The following is a 22,232-nucleotide window of genomic DNA, read 5'->3' as shown; positions in this document are numbered from 1 at the left end:
CAATTGATTTATTCCAATGGTGTCCTTTTTGACAAGCCTTTTTAAGCCGTATAACAACTGCTTAAATATGCCTACTTTTAGCATTCAATTTTCATCTTGAACATGTACTGTATATCCGAATTCAAAGTACAAACAAAAGTTTCAGGTTTGCTTAAAGTCAGTAAAAACTATACAGTCAGACAATTACTTATTACAATATCAGTAATGAAAACCTAAAGTTCTTTCGTTTTAGGGACCAATGTTTTAAATCAAGTTTCAAGAATGAAAAAAATATCTCAAACTTGGATTTTTCATTTCTACGGATGATATCAATAATTTGAAAGTGTTCAGAAAAACGACAAACACAAATAATCACAAAGTCAGCAAGAAAAATTCAAATCGGTACTAAAGTATTTGTATGCTTTTTATAAGTAATTTAGTTAATCTTCCAAACGGACCTTTGATTTCATTTTTAAAGTACCTCGTTAGGTGACTTACTTATCTGCTCAATCACAGACAGGTGCCTTTGAAAAACTTTGTCTACTTTCGCACTATTTGATAAGAAAACTTTTGTCAGATATATTAAATATCGTCAAGTGTTTTAAATTCACATTTTGTATAGTTCAGGACGGATCGGTGATTTTGATAATTTGTTGTATATTTGTATTTAATCTTTCTTATTTTCATTTTATCAAATTTAATTTGTTTTTCGTATTTATTAATTTCATCTCAAGGCAATTTTCAAAAGGGGATCTGTTTTTCTCTCTTGTCTGTTTAAGAGATCAAAAGAGAAGATTTTAATCCCAGACGAGGATTTCTTTACTCCAATATTGTAAGTTATTAAATAAACTGCATGATGAAACGTATCTTAAATTTTTCGGTATGGGAACCTTTCCATGAACTAAAAATGGCCAGTAAAATTTGATTCTACAACAAAAACATTTCCTCAGACCGTGTTAAAAGACAAACTCCAGTGTGCGGACCCGTATTCGGATCGGAACTGGAACTGCCGGGGAGTTTGGTTAAAAGAATGACTCAAAAACTGATATTTTTCTAACATTTGTCAATTATTCTGCCTTTACAAAGACTATTTCGGCTTACATACATGTATATGAAGTGTCTGTTTCGTGTGAAATGTAATGTGCGAACTATTATATAATAAGCTTTGTGGCACGTTTCACATCCTGCTCTGCTGTCCGATCTTGTACTAATCAAGGTGCATATTCATATACTTTAACCATATATCCGTACTGCATGAATATGGTTTCACAATTGTGTAATACAGGTTAACCACGAACTTTAATCAAAAATTAAAACAAATTCAGAAAATGCAAGAATGCATGTATAATAAATAACATGTGAACTGTTTGAAGAAGTCTATTCTATAAATTCTGGGAAAATTTACGACCAAATAAATAAATATAATTATAACTATAGCAAAAAACTTACCCGAAATACTGAACCCAATTTATGAAATAGAGCTTAGACTTTCACGCGAATTTCCCCAGGATAGAAGATTATTGAATTAGAGGGTACTTAGGCAAAGCTGGTATGAAGTGTTCTCCATATCTATTCATAATATAAGTGAATTAAAAGTATTATATCGCTTTATGTTTTAATAACTGTACAGTTCCACAATACTTGTTTCTTAATCTACTCATGATGTTTTATTACTCAAATTTGTTCAAAATGTAATATTATGGAACATTACTCAAACGGCAAAAGGCGTTCCAAATTATTAGATATATTTAATATTAACATGTCTGTGTATTGTTTCCTCTAAAAATTACATAAGTTTGAAATCCTCAAAACCTAAATCCAGAACTGTTCATTAAATTGTATCTTTTATAAAGAGTTCTCCATACATCGTTATGTCTTGTATGACAAAGCAGCCTACTTCTTCCCTTCAAATATATGGTTAATGGTGTATTTAAAATCCAGTTTGGTTCATTGCTTATTTGTTTGCAGATATAAAAAAAAAGGAGGCAAAATATACGAAAGGGATATTCAAACTTATTAGTCGAAAACGAACTGACAATGCCATGGCAAATAAAAAACGTAAATAATGCAATTGTTTTTTTTTATAAAATATGATAAATATACAGCAAAAAATTATGTTTTTTTTTCTACATTCATGAACATTTGATAAATATGAGTTATTTCTGAATAAAAAATGTATAAATTTTTAGAATACTTATAAAATACAGAAATTACGAATTATTTAACAAAAAACAATTTGTGTTCATCTTTTAAAACAAAAAAGTTATGTCTTTCTTTCGAAAAGGAAACTACGGCCACAAATCCGAATTTTGAGCAAATATACAAAATTTCCACCTCATTTTACTCAAAAAGTAGCACATGAAGGTATATTTTTTATTACATGTTTGATTTAATCAGGTAAAAAATAGTCTATATGGATTTTTTTTTATCAAAATGTAAATACGGGATCAAAACTGTATCGTATATGTCCTTAAACTGTTGAAGCTATTACATCTAATTACGAAGCCGCTGGCTTTTCATATAATGGGTACTGTTGGAGTTTCAGCTACAATCACTACTGATAAGATACATTTAATGCATCAAATTGCATCAAATTTAACAGTGATTGCAATCCGAATACAATTGGAAGATGCGAACAGAGAACGCAAAAATACCCGGACACTTGGCACATTAAAAATTCAGTGGAATGGACCAATATTGTAATTCAACTTCTATCCTCTTTATATCAGCGTCTTCGTAAAAACTCATTAAAGATGCCAGGCTTATTTATTTGTACACCATACGCTTGTTTCGTCTACAAAAACTCTTCAAATGACTCATCAATGGCGATTGAATAAAACCTATTACATGTACACGCCATATCAAATTACAAAGTTGGATGGCTAAAATGACATTTGAAACAGAGACGTTGGTACCCAGATTTCAAAACAGCATTTATGGGTATGTCCATTAAGAGCAATTTAGACAACAAAAAAAAAAAAGATCTATTATACACAGACCATCATATAACAACAATATATGGATAGCTTTTTAAAATTGTTATAAAAAAACAACCGGATTGTATGCCTTTTAGAAAATATTTAAGATGATTTGCGATGGGTCATTAGGTTAGAAATACTCTATTCAACGATTAATTATCCATATTTGTATTAAGATTAAGTTTGAAATGTCTCGTATTTGATCTTTTTAATCAAAGAATACATCAAAATAATCTTGTTGACAGATTTGTTCATTGAATCGATCATATTCTTTATGACCATTCAAGCTTATTGGTCTAAAAGTAACAACACACAGAAAAATTGTAAGAAGAACAACCGTTAATGGAAACTCCCTTAAAATTGTAGTATTCTAAAAAATCTACGGAAAAACATGCTCTTTTATTCTTCAAAGAGATGGAGATGTGTTAGTATTATAGCCGATGAGACAACTACACATAAGAGTCAAATGAAGTGGTCTACCGAATCTCCATTACCATGGATATGTGTGGTTGTATAAGTCAATAAGACAGCAACTAAGCAATATAAATGACCTATAGACATCTTGAGGTTAACATACAATTTTCAACATAAGACAGGTGCATATAGTTATAATATCGGACGCTCTGAATCGTTCCTAGCTTTAAAGGCTGACAAAGAAATGAATAAAAACTACCAAAGATCTACAATCAACGTCAAATCCTCAAAATAACTATCAAACTTTAAATAAAATCAGACATAAGAAACGTCAAGAAAAACTTAAAATTGAGCAACATTTAACATTTAAAACTGTTATCATTGTTAAAATCTAAAAGTATTTTAACACTTGCATTTAAGCAAACATTTATCAGTATATTAATCTGCAATCTTGTACAATGCAATTTCAAATTTGCAATGCAGTGACACTTTTCAATATAGAATATAATCTGAACAATTAACTATTACATTAGGTTGTAGTATTGGCAGGCTTTGTATGCGGGTCAAGATATCAAATAATGCTTCAAATTATCTAAACCTATTATTCAATATTATATCATAAAGAAAATGTTTCATTCTGTGGCCTAAGCCGACAAACATAGTTTTTTTTATGAAACTGAGACAACGAAGATAAATGAATGTGACAAAAGTTGTTACTTTATTTGCACATATAGGTCCAATTCAATGTTTTCAAGTAAACACGTAAATAAAGGAACGAAATAAAAATATGTACTTGAAATGATACTTTCCTGTTCATGGAAACATTTATTTGACGTCATGTTAAGAAGTTCATTTGGTATGTGTCTTAAATTTTGACATTTTCATGCAACAAAATTAATTCTGGTAAATAAGTTATAAAGAAAAAGCACATTTTTCACTTTATTAAACTACGTTAAAATCGATTGGTAGCGAACTTGTAATTTATTAGGGATTAATTTCATTTATGATACAATTAATACTTCGTGCCTAGTTTTATAAAGTTGAAAATCCCGAGTGGTCTGAAAGCTGGAGGCTTAGTACCTGATCACACTGTCACAGACTATACTTCAGTCCTATCAGCCAATACATCGCATGCCTATGCTTAATATATCAATAAGTGATGACAGTTGACACATCTTTTTTATCATTGTACCTTGTTTGCTATAAAAACTGACCCAGCAGTCATCAAAAACATCTTTCATTGTTATATTCTTTAATTAATTATGTGAGGCATAATGATTAAAAACAGATCAAAGGTTTACATCAGAATAATGATGTTCGAAACGCATCAGTGAACTAATTCGGATGTCTTCATTAAATACTGACTTCGCTAGAAGCTAAACAAGGATAGATTAAATATCATGCTTAAGTAGAAAATGAAAGGGAATAAAGAACCAGAATGAAAAAAAGTAAAAAAGACATAACAGATGATTGAATTTTGTGTCTTAAATTACAGCTGAAGAAGCAATAACAGGGACAGTACATGGTTATATCTAACCGAGGACGGTCACTCCCAGACAGATACGTCGCTAATCCGTTCCCGAAGAAACATCAAAGTGAAAACAATGAACTGAATTAATATGAATCTGTGAGAAGTTCAAACAATTTTAATTAATAAAATTGAGAATGTCATCGTCCAAAAAAACAATTTTCAAGAAAAAAATGATTAAACAGTAAAATGCGTAGACAATCAAAGAAATGTAAACTGTTTCATGAAGAGTCACACATACAAGTATTCTCTTATATTATAAGATAAGATAAGATAAGATAAGAATTTTATTAATTTAATCAAGAACCCACAAAGGGCATCATTTTACAACAAAATATGATTGGATATATTATATATATAGTGTCATTTGTATTTGGTCATGTACTTCTTTATAGAAATTCTATCCTTGCACTAAATCAACCAAATCTTCATTGAAATAACTAAATAGTGCAGAAAACCACAACAAAGATTTTTAGTATTATTTAATTCAAATTTAGAAAGATTTCTAGGTTGAGTAACGACGTAGTTATATAGGGTTCATCTTACAATGTTAAAAGTTTAGGTATCCGATTTTGTAATTGCGTCCGTTGTTGGATGATAAATGTCGAACGGAAGTCCCAAGTTAAAGTTTTATTAGTAACACCATGAATCATGTTCCTGTGTGTTGTGGTTTGGATGTCAGTCTGAGAAATTATAGTACAATTATACAACTTTGCCTAAACTCTAATTTCTCATTTGATTAAGTTACTTTTGTGAAAATGAAAATAATATATATCGTATAAGTACACGTTTGCCACTGGCGGATCCGGGATTTTTGAAAAAGGCTTAGATACTGAAACAAAATTTGAATGAACTTGATAATTGGAATTCATATAAATTTTAAGAAATATCAGATTTTTATTTCAAAGGTGTCCGCCTTCTACGTCTTATCCTGGATCCGCAACTACTTGCATTGAACGCATACATTATATTTTACCATTACGATTTAGCATGGCATAAAATACTGTTTCCATAAGTATTTTCAAACGTGTCAGATATACATGTATGTATATGAGTATTCGTTGTAATAGTTTGTTATTTTTAGAAGTTACAGGTGTATGTATTAATAAATAAGGAAGGAAAATTAAATATACGAAGGAATTTGTTGTTATTCTTAGAAAATTAAATTAAAGATAGACTCTTCGAAATAAATTTTTACAAAAAATTTTAAGTGAAAAGTGCAACGGAAAATCCAAAACCACTAGACAGAAACTGATTAAACAAATAATTATTTTGCTTAAAAAATTATCATTAAGACAAACCATTGGCCAGTCGTATTTATCAAGATCACATATTATAATAGGTCAAATTTTAAATTATCTCTCTATTACCAAGTTCAACTTGAGATACAGAAAGATGAACGAAGGTCATGCATAACAAAGTTACCATACCCAGACAGTTGCACTCGTCTCGTACACGGGTGATCTTGACTGTAGATAGACTTAGGTTTCAAATACAAAAGATGAATATTTAAAAGATTTTGAAATCTTTTAAACTGATATGATCGACGAGACATGGAAAGACGTTGTTTTAGTATAATTGCTCACCGAAAGTCGAATAACTGACCAACTTTTTAAATGGAAGAGAAATTTGAAGTATATGAAAGCTTTATAAATAAATGAAATATGACAGAAAATCGTTCCCATGTAATACTTTATTATATACTAAATGAAAGCTAACCAGCTGTCGAAAGGTATACATACAACAGTTGTAATTTTCTTCTCGTATATATAAATTGACAATTACTATAGAGGATTACTAGTATTAAGAAGAAGAAAAAAACGACAATTTGAGAAAATTTTGGAATTGAAAATGAAAATAAGCACAAACCTTGGTTGAATTATTTTCAGCTTTTTTTGTCTTAGCCCCAAAGCAGATATCCCTCCTCATTTTGAAGTTATTGATGAAGCTGACAACAAACGGTCAGTGTCACTACGTTCCAGCTACTTTAATATCATTTTCTATTGAATATTATGACAATAAGCTCGCGTGCATAAAGCAGACGACATCAGTCACATGATCAGTCCCATTTGCAACAGATTGATGAAAACGATTAAACCTCTAAGGCATAAAATCATTTAATAACTTCGTTGATGATATTATCATCCTTGTCCATGATGGTACGGCCAAAGAACCAATCGTTCCATAGAATTATGGACTTCGGAATATTCCAACCTTGAACGAAATTGAGCGACGCAACTCTTATCTGAAGATAAGTTCCATTTTAAAGGTAATACCGGAAAGACATTGTAAGAGAAACGTGTACTTTATTTACATTTCAAGTACTTTTACCTGAGGTTTTTTTTAGAAATCAAATACTTGTGTTACACGGCTAATAGTTTTGTCAATAGTTTACCTCAAAATTCAGGTGAACATATTTTTGATCACGTGCAGATAAAAATATTGAGACAAAATCTTGGCCAGCGTTTAATTGCGAATAGAGTATTTGATTTTTCAATTTGTTACAAAGATATCAAACAACATACATGGCGTAATTCAATCAAAAAATTGTTAATGCAATATGTCAGAACTAATGGCTTTACAAAAATGTATACTGGGAGACTTCTGGCAAATAATTTTCATATTAAACTTTAATAAATAACATAAAAGTTTGAAACACTTAAAAAGAAATTGATACTGTATATCGGGAAAACGTATATGAACTAGTTGTGTATATCTAGCATCTTTGTACTAAGCGGGGAAAAGGAGGAAGCAAACACTCATTTAAAGTCACAGGTAACCCCGTTTTTTTTTGGTACCGAATCCGTGAACCAAGGCTTCTTAGAATCGATTGGAAGTAAAACCTGTGTACATTGTATTATAGTATTACTACTTGATAAAGGATCTGTAAAACTGAGTAGTTCACAAAAATAACATGTCTAATTGTCAAATATCGAAACGATCTAGAAGTTAAACCTCGACATCAGTTTGGTATGAACTAGGAGATATGGTACCAACGGTGAACAAATAACAGCATTAAGGTGGTAGATCTCTGAGTATTGCTATGACTCTTATTCATTTACATTATGAAGTAGCATACAATAATGTGTAAATTTTGATTTGAAGGCAGTTGACATTACAAGAAATTACATTAGGCCATAAATCCAATGAACAACTAAATGTAAATCACACCATCTCTTTGACTTATAATTTCCACGGTAAACATTTTTTAGGTCTCAAGTCAACATCACACCCTTTGACTTCTCACCAGAACACCATAAAATAAACTGTTACAAAAAGTTAAATCATAACCATTGAAATACAAAAGTAATTCGCACTAATTTTATGCGTATTATATATATAATTTCTCCCGAGGGCGTAAGCTCTATGGCATATATCTAAATTTAAATGTTCACAACTATAATATGAAAACGGTAAAATGATAGCTTTTAAATAATTCACGAATTTCTCCTATTATATCACAAATGCATGATATTATTCTATTTATTGCCATAAAACATTTACAATGTTTCGGATATCCAATTACATCAATAACAAATAAAAGAACAGAGTTCCAGTGTCCCAAAGCATTGCATTTATCTGATATTTCCAAGGGGCATAACTCTTTTAAAAAAAGTCTTCCACCATTTTTAAAAGAACTTGTATATAGAAGAGATATTGATGATATTAACCTAATATAGTAAATAAAGTTCATAGTGTACATATTCCAAAGTATTTTTTTTATATGTGTGTCTTTATGGAAGTTAACATTTTTTTAACTTTGAACTTTTAAATTTCAAACAAAACGTCATACATCCAAGACACAGCCATTCATTTAGATGACACAACTATCGAAGCACTATGTATGTATCTATTTATTATAAATAAATGAAATAATATGCGGAGCATTTAAAACAATATCAAATGTAACTTAGCACTGTCGATCAAAGTTTGCATGACCATATCGAAAATTGAGTAAATGACTGTGTATCCCTCTATGCCAGGATTGAAGGGATTTTTTCTGCAAATTAATCTTTATTAATGCATACCAAGGATGTTATATTATATAACCTCCTTGTGCATACTTAGTGCAACAAATCTGATTATAATCTTAGTTAATGTTTTCGCTTTTATTTTAGACTAAGGCGATCAAAAGCTTTACATTGTATATATTGTAAAGAGACACCTGTCTACTTTGAAGACTGCAAGTTGACCTCACGTTTGTGTTGTTGGGTTGTTGTGCCATAAAAGGATATTCAACACATGCTTGCATGCATATTTTAAAATGCATAAATGAAAATATTAAAAGAAAATGTATACATGTAAAGTAAGGCTACGTAGGATTAGTATATACACTTAATCCGCACTTGACCTAAAAATAGAGTATAAGAAATGTATCAAGATCGTACAGAAAAACTTGGGGGAATTTTAGAAATCTAATTATAGCACCTGATGACATCCATTATAACTTTATATGTACGTTGTTGTTGCTACCAGCTGTTGTATACTGGATTGTGTTGACATTACTATTGACAAATTATAGCTGTCGTAACCATAAATAAAACATCAATTATTCGTATATACGACGTGTCACAATACTCAAATGAATATAAGGTGGGTATTAAGGAGGAAACTTAACATGTTAATTCAAGGACAAGATCGGTGACAACAATATTATATCAGTACCATAGTACCAATGGTGTAATAAAGTAGAAATTACTCAACATGTAGGATATAATTGTAAATTTTTTAAATACAATAGGGCATTTACGTTAAATGATAAATATCAGCAAAAATTAAAAAAACATATAAATGTATCATAATTTACAACAGTATATCTTTTTTTCCTTGTAAAATAATATTTTGATGTTTATGCGAAAGAAGGACAAAGCTTAGACTTTATGCCAGAGAAAGATACCAACAGAAGTAATGAACCGTTGCGTGAATTCTTAATATAAAAGTCGTTGGAAAAAATATATATATCAAGGGCAAGAGAGGCGTTTAGGACCAAACACATTTAATGACGTTGGAAACAAATGTCAATGAAATGTAGTGCTTATGATTAAGCGATACAAATTAGAAAATTTAGTATAATCTGAGATTAGGAAACGTTCAAACAATAAAAATCAACGTGGTTATTTGTATTTGACTACTATATGGAGGTACTACTACCCAAGTACTAGCAGATTATTTTTCTAAACCACAGTCTCAATAATAAAATTACAACAAGAAAATTATTTTAAAATAGTATGTGTAAGCTGAAAAAGAATAATATCATGATCTTAATAACATATAATATTTAGCTTAGCCTAGATGCCCGGCTTACAAATTATTTTTCTGTATATATGAGACTTTGTCATGAACGAATAAAATGTTTATATCATGCAATACACATGATAAGGTTGTTTATATTTCATTTCCAGAAACGGATACCATTGAAGATAGAAGATGAATTTAACCACTAGTCAAATACAACAACTCCTTGAACTTCTAGTCAATATCGAGAGAGTGTACACAAGAAATTTAATTTCAGTTCAAACAAGTTGAGGCCAATTCATTCCCATCGAAACCGTGTAAATGAAAATAAATACACTAGCATTTGGCCACTTAATAAAAGTAAATTTATGGACAGATGTTGTAAATTACTGAATGTAAAATCAAAATTGAAGCACAAATATTTTTGAACTAGACATTACGTATAATAGATCGGAACCACTTGTAATGAAAGCTCTTTTGCTAAATGCAAAATTGAATAAAATACTCATTATAGTTCTTTAAAAGTTATTTTGTTAATGAATGAAGGTCATAAGAGACAAGGTAAATAAAATGTTTTTGCATATTATGTCAACAGAGATGCCGGATTGCATAAGATCTTAATTCAGATCATCTTTTATTTGACAAATGAATACGTAATTCTGCATTTTATACAGCATGTATGGCAGTTCTCCAATTTCAAACTTGGGAGGACCTTGAAATGAGAAAATGCAATTAAGGTGTTCGAGTCAAGTCAATACAAGTACATTTATCTACACTGCGCACATAGACAAAGGAAACGATGTTCTTGTGCTTCAGATCGCAGGGATATTAAAGCAAATAAGAATTATTTAAATTTACATGGTTAAAATTACGTATTAACAAGTGGTCGAAACGATGAGTACATGATTGTTCTAGATACATGCCTTGATTTAGCATTGTCCCCCTTTGTCTATGAAGGGCATACAAACAATGAAGAACATCTCCGCTTATATATCAACTATCAAATAGCAATTGTACATGTTACTAGACCATATTCACAAATTAGAATTCTTTTAACCTACATGTATACAATTACGTACAGGATTTAAAAGCAGCTAAGACGATGAATACATGAATGTACTGAAGACATGCCTTGATTTAGCATTGTCCCCTTTGTCTGTGAAGGGCATACACACAATAAAGAACATTCCGCTCATATTCCCCCTATCCAACAGCAATTGTACATGCTACTAGACCATATTTACAGATTTGAATTCTTTTAGTCCACATGTATAAAATTACGTACAGAATTAACAAGTAGCTGAAATGATGAGAACATAGAATGAACACATGCTTTGATAATGAAGGATTCCCCCCTTTGTTTATGAAGGACATACGAACAATAAAGAACCTTTCCGCTCGTATGCCACTATCCAAAAGCAATTGTATAAGTGAGTGGGCGAAATTTCATACGGACATAAAACATCGTCAACATGAAATAGATTAGCACTAAGTCGTCGTAATTATCAAAATTGTCAAAATGTCCCTCATTCAACTATTTACATTTGAGTGTAACCCCAGGGAAAAAAATCTAATGACACATGGGAACAATCATATCTACTTTACGATTACATTTCAACGTGTTTGTATTTGATAACTGATCGGACTCGAAGTTGTTATAAAATTGTTAAGTTGTTTATCAGTTTATAACGCTTGAGGTGTCCAGATTATGTCTGTCAAAGTGAGAGTTATAAATGGTAAGTCCTGAATGACCTTGGTATCGTGGAATGTAAGTCCACTCTAGGATACACAAACATTTAGACAAATTCGAGATCAATTGGGCTCCAAGGATATATATTTCTTACTAATTCGAAATTGTCAAATGAGATAAAAGCGTACTATAGTATAACTTCTTTTTAAAGAGATATTCGTAACTATTAATATATTTATATGTAAATATATACATATTTATATGGGCTTTCGAACTGAATTATTTTCATTGTTTAATTCAAACGTTAACATCGTTCCTGATAGGCCGCCATGATTTGTACGATCGTTAATAAGTCCAGAACAAATTTCAGCAACAAACCTCCATTGACGAAACCACAGCTTTAACGTTAAGAAATTTAACCAAGACGGTTTTTTTCTCTCTAGTACATACATGTATTGGGTACAGACAAAAAAATATCCAATGCATGACTAAACGTTTTTCGATAAGCACATGATGCCAAAGTCACCTTAATATAATAATATTGGCGTGCATGTTCCAAATGATTACTTCTTTGTTATTTATAAATACTACTGGCCACTAACATAGGACAAGCACTCGCACCTGTCGATTCAATTTAAATTAACTTCAGTTGATTTCGTGGAATTTATAAATTAGTCTATTCAGAAATGTTGATATCAACATTTCCACTGAGCACAACTGAAACCTAAGTGAATCTGGCACATGGCTTGAATGGTCACCTAAAACTTAAGTGAATCTGGCACATGTCGTGCATGGTCAGCTGAAACTTAAGTGAATCTGGCACATGTCGTGCATGGTCAACTGAAACCTAGGGACATGTCTTGCTTGGTCACCTGAATAGGTGATCTTTTATTTAGTAAGCGTTTCAGGGAGATCCAGAATTGAATTGGAAAAGCAAATAAACTGGCAGACGTTACTTCATGTCCAAATTTTATTTGTTTGAAAAGCTCGATCTAAGTTTAGACATGGGCTTTTCAATAGGTCTTCCAAGCTATTATCCAAGGAAATATGCTCCAACTATAAATTATTTCAACATTATGGCATATTTTCAAGGATGTTACCAATTGTCTAACTTCAATGTTGTCGGATTGCGAGTTATCCTTGAAAAATTAACATACCTGGACATAATAAGTTCTTATTATTAGATGTACATCTGTCAAAAAAAGTTTCGTCAGACAGTACCATACATTTTGTACAGATGAATTCGTATTGGTGAAAAACATCCTTTAATGAAAAAAATTCGGAAACAGTCAAATTTTGAGTAATTATATTCAGCGTAGAATAACACATTCAGTTATGTAAACTATATGAGATGTTACATTAAGATTATTTTATTTTCAAATCTTAGCATGTTTTACTAACTTTCGGATTTTTACAATGCGAAGAACGAAGTACAGTGATACTTGCTGTACTGTTTACTGAATATAATATGTTTTAAATTATGCTTAAGAGTTATTGAATTAAAAGCTCGGCAACCAAAAATCAATTAAAATACCAATCGAAGATAATTGATTTTCAACTTAAGGAAGTAAATTCATAAAAGATCAAAGTAATGCAGAATTAAATATTATGTCATACTATTTTAATAACTTTGTGTCACGTGACGAAAGCTTTATTATTTACTGAATTGCAATAATATTCCTAATCTTGAAATCCTATTAAGTGAAATGTTGGTAATCACTAAAATCAGAAGATTTACACCTGTTAAGATCAAAGATAAATACGTCATAATCTGTCAGCAAATTAGATGATTATTACAGGTACTTGTTTAAATGGACACGTAATGACCATCAGCTATTTTTTTTATCTATTGATCGCATGTCCCAGACTATTCTGAGAGAGAAAACATCGTCATGCCACTAAAATGGGACACGTATCCGCACCTGTTAATTTAATTTTAATTAACTTCAGTTGATTTTGTGGAATTTTGCTAAAAGGCCAAAATGAACATGACTTTTTGTTTATATGGTCAAAAAAGGAACTTTATATATAATCTAGTTCATTATTAAATTCGAAGGGCTGTCTAAGAGTGGTGGCCCTGATAACCCTGACATTAATATTGGAAACCATTACGTACATGTATTTATTACATAATTTTATTTGTAAAGAACAATATAAAAATGTTTACAAAGTTTGGAGAAAAATATAATTTAAGCTGATTTTGTCATCATTTTGAAAAACAATCACAGTTGTTTTTTGTTTGTTTAGAACGACTTTAAAAAGATGTGGTATGAATGTCAATGAGAAAAACCCTTTCAACAGAGACCAAACTGATGATACAAGTAAAACTAAGTTAACAACGATAGCTCATCGTATACGAATGTCGACAATGAGGAAAACCGATATCAAAAGCTTATAGACGATTTGGTATCCGACAATACTTAACTCACAAATCGCATTTGAAAACTAGATTGAGTAAAGTATACTGTAAACCAACTTATTTTCGCGGATACTTAATTTCGCGTTTTACCCTTTTTATACCATTTCGCGGCTATTTAATTTTGCGATTTTCTAAAGTTCAATAAGGAATGATCCAAGTATTACATATTCGCGACGATTAAAATTCGCGTTATTTTTCTACTCGCGAAAGTCGCGAAAATAAATCGCTCGCGAAAATAAGTTGGTTTACAGTATTCAATCCTTCGAAAAATTCGAAAAATGGCGTTTTATTATACAGGAATTACTATTTGTATGCATTGCTTCTATTTTCTTTTTTTCAGGACAATTTCCGTTCAATCAGTACATTTTGATTTAGCATTTAAATGTCCAATTAACTTAAATCAATCTTTGATGAAATTGCAGTTTGAAATGACTGTTTATTACTTTAATACTCATTTTGTACCGCCTATTCACTAAGGTCTGTTATTAAAGATGTTAAAGAAACAACCAAACTGTAATTCAATCTTCCAAATTACCCGAAATCAAGACGAACACTTGTATGGAAATGGTCTGCTTTTTTCAACAAAAGAAGTAGGCCATTTATTGGGTTTTAGTTTTTAAAAGAGAGAAATGACTTTTTAAATAGCAGTTACAGCTAAGCAAAGCATCGGGCATATTGTTTGTTTTCAAATATCGTCGAAAGGAGTGCTAAATGGAGGAAGTATATCAAGAAATGCAATGTGTGTTGAAACGTCGACAAGGCAGTAACGCCACAACAAGACAAAACAACAAAGCCATTTCGATGTCAATATGTGACCATCTCAAAACAATAAAGCCATTTCGGTGTCAAAATGTGACCATCTCAAAACAATAAAGCCATTTCGGTGTCAAAATGTGACCATCTTTAAACATAAGAAACAAAATACTCACAGGCTTGTTATTTGAGGTCTTGAATCGAGATCCTTTAATTTACTTTAATTGTACTGTGATCAAAATATATCTGTCCTCATTTGCCCAGACTGTTAAAATACAGACGCCTATTATATATACATGTACTCTTGCCCAAAAAGTGGAGACATTTATTTTATTTCTAAAAAGATAATCTCTTTCTTTAATTATGAATTTCAAAATGTCTGAATATTTAATATAAATACTGTCCAAAATCACTGTCACACATGCATTTGAAACAAGAGGTAACAAAACATAGACAAAATACACCAAATATACCATTAATTATATAAAAAAAAGAAGATGTGGTATGATTGCCAATGAGACAACTATCCACAAGAGACCAAAATGACACAGACATTAACAACTATAGGTCACCGTACGGCCTTCGACAATGAGCAAAGCCCATACCGCATAGTCAGCTATAAAAGGCCCCGATATGACACTACTGATACATAAACGTTCAACAAGGGAAAAAGAACACAAGTCACTAAGGGTTATTTTCGTTCATACATATTCAATATTCCTATCGGATTCCATTATAGTTGAGCATTTCTTGAGGTTGGGTAAAACTTATGCATGAAGGTAGAATGTATCAATAGATATTCTTTAAGTGCTTCTTAAGAGTGCATTCTTAATAAAGTTGTATGGTTAATTATCCATGGATGTTGAAATGTTGTGGCACCAGACTTTTTGCAAGTTTTTGCGGGAAAACATGTACAATCGAACGAGATAGGAGAGAAATAAAAAAAAGTGACCACAATTTTCTTAAAGACGTGTCTCTTAATAAAAGATATCTCAATTATAAAGAAGTTTTTGTTGCTAAACATCCCCAAGGACAATAAAAATTCCTAAGTTAAAATTAATTTTGTGTGAATATTTAAATGAAAATGGTGGACCACCCTAAGTTAATGTACTTTGTCTATTGATATATCACCTGTATCTTACATTCCTTTCAATCATAATACAACAAATTAACGCCACAGGTAGACATCTTAAAATACCTGTCAACTTTTAACAAATATTTCACTTGGAATTTGAGTGTGTAAACAAAACATAAATACGAAATATGCACACGGATGCTCATTTTTCTGTTGGTAGATTACATAATTCAATAATATGATATCTTATCTTTTAATGTTCCGTTGTGTTAAGCCAGAGATATATAACTATATCAAATGTCTCTGGTTATGCAGATTTTAAATGTAATACATATGGAACTATTCCAGCAAATTTCCCCCTCATCTGTACATAAAACTATGGAATGTAAGAATCATGATTGGTTTTATTTGTAAAACATAAATTAATATCACGTTTTATGTATGTGGTGCAAATTTATTTCTTGCGATGAGTTTTTGAAGAAATGAAAACAATATCCATATGCAGATCTAAAAGTACAATCATACATATACCTTTAGTATACATTTTGTACTGGCATGCATTTTGATTTTAATACGATATTTCTAATCAGATTTTGTATCTTTTATTCACCATCATGCCATTTGTCGATAACCTGCGTGCACTAAATAAACTCTAGCATAATGACACCAGATAGCTATAATCCCAAATGCAAGTGTTCAGATAACCGAACTTAAATGTGAACTTTACAAGACATCTAATTTCTCACGAATTGCTTACGATTAAATTTCAAAAAGGCAGACAATAAGAAAATTTTGCTTTACTAATCATTTATATTCAGATAATCAATCATTTATTCTTTAAATAAATTCATTTAACAATGTCGTACATCGAAGGTCAAAGATAAGGGTTTAAAAAAAATAAGGAGAAGAAATAAACAGACTACAAATTAAATCTTACACAGGTATCTAATTAGGGCATTTAATTTGAAATAAATGAATGAATCAATGAACGAATGAAAAAATGAACATTTTCCACTTTGCATGGTTTTGGATTAAGATCTTGTTTGAAAAATAAATAATAAAATAAAATCAACTTACCAAATGTGTATTATCCTTTCTAATTAATCATGAAAGTTAATCCGTTCGTCCAAATATTGTGCAGGTTTGACTTAGTTTCTCCTTGTTTATTTATTCCATCATCACAACGTTGTCGATATGTACACTGATCTGGTCAAAAATACAAAATAAAATACCGAAATTAAAAGATTTAAACTATAACAGATCTCGTTGAAGCTCGTATGACAAAGCTTTCATTGAACCGTTAAGACCATCACCGAAGTGATGGTTTTATTTCATTACATCTGATAAGGCAATTATATTTTTTTAGACCTAATGTAGTGAGTCCGGCAGTTTACCCGCGAGGTAAACTTGGTTCATCAGTATTTAAATACGCTTCGTGAAACAAGAAGATGACTTGTTGACAAGTGTGAAAATATTTTTAAAACGATCATGTCACGGAGGTTTGAATAATGTGAAGTCTCCTGGAGGCAACAATCCATTGAGCAGAAAGAAAAAAATACCTTTAGAAAACATATTTGTGAAAATGTCATTAACTACAATTAAAAGCAATTGTTATTTACTCGTGTTACTAAACTTACTTGCCAACTCTAGCGACTAACGAATTTCCCTTACGAGGTATTGACCTCACTCCTGAAACCCTCCATTTTATAACATAAATACTCCAAAACAGGCATTCAATCGACTTAGAATGATAGTCATGCAACCCTTTCGAATCCATAGAATTTGTGTTTAAATACACTGTTACATATATGTCTTCTATATAAGAAATGTCTTCTATATAAGAAATGCTTGTACTTAAAATCAAGTTTGGAGAATTTGAAAAGTAGAAGCTTTTTGTGGGAAATAATGAGTTATTATAGATATATGTCGACTATAAAAGGGGGTACTGATCTTCCTTCCGTTTTTTCATTCATTCTTCCTCTTTAAGGTCTTTCCTCTCCGCGAGGAAAGACCTTATTGTTTTTCTCCTTTTTTTTTTTTTTTTTTTTTTTTTTTTTTTTTTTTTTTTCATCCAGCATTTGTTTGACATGGCCTCCCCTCGTTTCTATTGGAGTTATCAAGACCAAATATGGACCATCGGTAGACCTCATCATGAATTATTACCAGATGAGGCTGTGTAGGATTTTTTATTTTATTTTTTTGCATTTTCGTATCAATATTGTAGTTTTGCCTCTTTTGATGATGCTCATATAACATATGTCTTATTTTCGGTACAGCAATGATTCGGGATTGAAAACAAATGTCCATGTATGAAATGCAAAGTAAAATTTTCTGTTTTGTTTATGAAAAGAATTTGTAAATGTGACAGGAATATCATGAATTGTCACTTAACTTTATATTCATGCTAACGGTCATATTTTTCACTTTTATGTTTGATAAATAGAGCGGTCAGAATTTATTCGAGAAAGGAACATACTTTAGGGAAATAAAGATTGTCATATTTTAGTTTTAATGTGTTTATTTCAACAGTGAATTAATAAGTCTCTTAAATAATGTCTACTTTGGAGGACAGACCCAACGTTTCAAAAGTGATGAACAATGATTTTATAAAAGACTCAAAATTTAAACTGAATAATTCATAAAACATATATTGTCGCCCTCATCCTAAAGACTAATGGCAACAGTAATCTTGCACGTAGGAGAGATTTATTACGAGGGGGAGGGGGGGGGGTCATTTCGGTGAATTTTCTCATAAAACTATCACATTCGGATAACAAAGTAAATGTTAGGATTGTACCAGACTTTCATTATGTGAACATTAAGAGATATTCAATCTCTGATAGAAGAGTATTGCATAGTAAATGTTTTTGAACACTTGCATTGATTCACGAACAAAAGTCCCTGAACTGTGGTTCAAAAGCATTCGATCACTATTACTAAAGTTAATTTTGTCTTGAAGATTTATTCATAGATCGTTGGTGTTTAAAACGCAACTTTCGGCACACTTGACCTTTTCTTTTCGAACAGTTATACCAGGTGAAAGAAGCCAGAGTTTCCGGTGCCAACTACCGACTATCGGCAGGAAAAGTGGCAATTAACCACGAAATTGACCACACCTCGTCGAAGGTTCAAACTCACCATCATCGGCAGGAAAAGTAACAACCCTATATATACCTAGGATTTTATATAGTATGAACAACTTCACTGCCCTATCCTAGTGGATTGTTAATATTTTTAATAATGTGTTTGAAATCATGGGTTATAGTTTGAATTTGCATGCTACATAATAATTAAGTATCATTCTGCATTTGTCATTATTTTTAACAAAATAGACTTCCACTGTTACATATTATATGCTTTTCTGAAAGCTTATTACATACCATAGCTTAAGCTGTTAAATTTTTGGTTTTGTTCTTAATACGGTAAGTTCAAGGTCAAAGCTTCATACAGAGCATATTAAGCAAATAGGCCAGACAGAATAGTAAATATCCTTTACGGATTGGTTTATAAATCACCATGCACACAGTATCTGCATTAATTATCTTTGTCTGGTGCTCATGTACAAGTACAAAATACCAAAGATACAATATTCGTTATTACTTACATTCGTATGTCACATGCAATAAGACGGGACATTCTTTTTCATTCATAAAACAAACTTAATAGCCGAAATTGTAGACAATTACATATTGGTAAACGCTTGGTAAGCGATTTAATACCTAAATACATTCCCACAATTTTCCGATCAATGGGATTAAATCGTCAGTTCGATTACCCAAAAACACGGAGGCGTGATTAATGGGAAATAAAGGTATAAAAAGGAATTAGGGGATTAGAAAAGATCAAATTTTACAATAGTTTACAGTCGTTTTGTGCCGTTCTCACACTGCGGTGAAATGTTTTGGTTTATCCTTATTTCAATTTACAACTTATTTCAATTATTCATTGAAAACACCGCTAAGATGTTCCTTCTTATATTTTGATAGCCTGGGATCCTAGGCCTATATGCATTAATTGAAACTACTTAAGTTAAGGTATATATGTTCCGAACGCACCTACGATAAATTAGTACTACGATTGGATGTCTTATATCAGCTCTGGTGTACTGGTAGACAGTAGAGTGCTGACACTTAGAGGAGGTTAGACCAGCATGCCAGGCTAATATTTTAACTGTGATAAATTATTCTATTTTCACATATCAAGAATTTGTACTATAGTCTAACTATGCAAATCCTTGTATATATGAAAAATGACAATTCATAAATTACTGATCATATACGGTATATGTGTCATTTAAAGGAAAATAGAATGATTTATGAAGTAAGAAAATACATAAACCTAAAAATTGCATTCAGACTCTAAAAAACTGGAATTTAATTGCTTAATATGCACATACATAAATATTAAACGTGCATGCATTTAATTGAATAAATATTATTTAATGTGATTTATTTCGCATGAAAGGGCATTTCAATACACCTATACATATATATCGTCTGGAATCTTTGAAAAATTTGAATACATCATATACGGTTTTTTATTTGTCATATTCTTCTGATCAATAAATTAGCTGTATGTCATATTAACTGAAAACTAGTCGACAAAGGATTTTCAATAGCCTGTTGCGAACGTTCAACACAGCGATCTAACCCAGGGGCGGATCCAGCCATTTCAAAAAAGAGGGGTGGGGTTCAAACCAGATGTCCCAATTCAAATGCATGGATCGTCCAAAAATAGGTGGTTCCATCTCCCGGACCCCTGGATCCGCCACTGTAATCCTTATTAGTTCTATCATTTACTTTATTAGATAATGCTAGAGTACAAAGGTCAGCAGATACAGAATGACTGGATCTTCATTTTGCACTGTTTAACCTAGCTCAACACAAGAGAGCATCGTAGTTTTTGGCCCGGTTTGGTTCAATTTCCTCAATCTTTATTTGTTTGTAGTATATATGTATGTAGACTGAAACCTGTCGTTTCCTTTTTTGATTTTTCTTAGTTTATCTTCCCCTCGTCGTTCTCCGTTGCACTGCTGGCATTTTCTTCATTTTTAAATAGAACGAAAAATATACCAAACATGCATACTGTACATGTACATAATTTTGCCCAATTATGTGAAAGGTCGTAATCAGAGGGGTGCAATCGCGTCCCATTTGAAAAGACTATGGTATATTTTGCATTCTTGTAAGATATAATATTTCTAGAACAGAGTTGTTGTATCGTTTGAAGATCTGACGATATCCTTGGAAACGAAAACCATGATCTTTTGTTCCAAATTTACCGTTTTATCTTATAAATAGAATCTACATCATCATTCATATAAAAAACAAAACATTTAACAGTAAAAAATGAAATTAAAAAAAAATATGTTCAAGTGTCAATCTTTGCTAAAATATAAACACTCTGAAATATGATAAATAGCTACATATAATTGAACATACATAAAAATTACTTACATATTTTTCGAGCACATGTTTCCTCAATTGATGACAACCTTAGAAAGTTATTTCTCACCTTACAAATAAAATATATGTTTATACATAGGTAAATGGCTACCTGTCTGACACATATATACAATGATACTCATGAATGAACGCGATCATTCGTCCTAAAATGACAGGTCTCTCGCATGGGTCAGGAAATAAAAGATCATTCATAGTAAATAAGACGCCATTAGTTCATAAGAGCCATTGATATTTATATACGGATCACTTTTATACTAAGTGTATACATACCGACAGAGATATTTTCAATAGGATATAGATATCAATAGATAAATGTTTAGAACTAACACCTCCAAGATATGTACTAATTTGGGATCAATTGATTTACTCAGTTGTATACAAAATGACTGAAAGTTTGTATTTAAATCTAACAATTAAATATTTATTGCCGTTTGATTTGATACAAATTAACTGAGGTTTAGAATGGAACGAAATTAGTGTTTTGACTTCATAATAAAGTAATTATAGGTAAATTAAATCGTATTTTCGCCTGAAACCTTCAAACTGAGTCGAAACATTTCATTTATTTTTTAAACACACTTTTATTTTAGTTTCTCAGAGACATATAATATATGTTAAACCTCAAAATTAATCTGTTTCCTTTTTGGTTTCGAGAAAAAAATAAAAAATAAATAATTTACTGTACGTCTATATATA

General features: G+C 31.0%; 1 protein-coding gene across 4 annotated transcripts in view; it reads right to left on the bottom strand.

Moving 5' to 3' along the window:
- Positions 1 to 21,664, bottom strand: part of LOC143080114 (uncharacterized) — a 45,360-nt gene extending 23,696 nt beyond the window's left edge. The window contains exons 1-2 of one of the 4 annotated variants that reach the window (XM_076255800.1): positions 21,528 to 21,664; positions 17,149 to 17,277 (exon numbers count right to left, since the gene is read on the bottom strand). Coding sequence is in view for 1 of the 4 variants with exons in the window: in XM_076255798.1 (XP_076111913.1) it covers positions 6,769 to 6,828 (60 nt within the window). In the remaining 3 variants the exon portion in view is untranslated. Of the gene's footprint in view, positions 1 to 6,768; positions 7,016 to 17,148; positions 17,374 to 21,527 lie in introns of those variants that run through there. The other 3 variants (XM_076255802.1, XM_076255801.1, XM_076255798.1) reach the window with 3 other exon arrangements.
- Between the last annotated feature and the right edge of the window lie 568 nt (positions 21,665 to 22,232).

Source organism: Mytilus galloprovincialis, chromosome 6, assembly GCF_965363235.1.
Source record: "Mytilus galloprovincialis chromosome 6, xbMytGall1.hap1.1, whole genome shotgun sequence".
Taxonomy (NCBI): Eukaryota; Metazoa; Mollusca; class Bivalvia; order Mytilida; family Mytilidae; genus Mytilus; species Mytilus galloprovincialis.
Note: the sequence above shows the minus strand (reverse complement) of the source record. Positions and strands in the feature narration are given on the sequence as shown.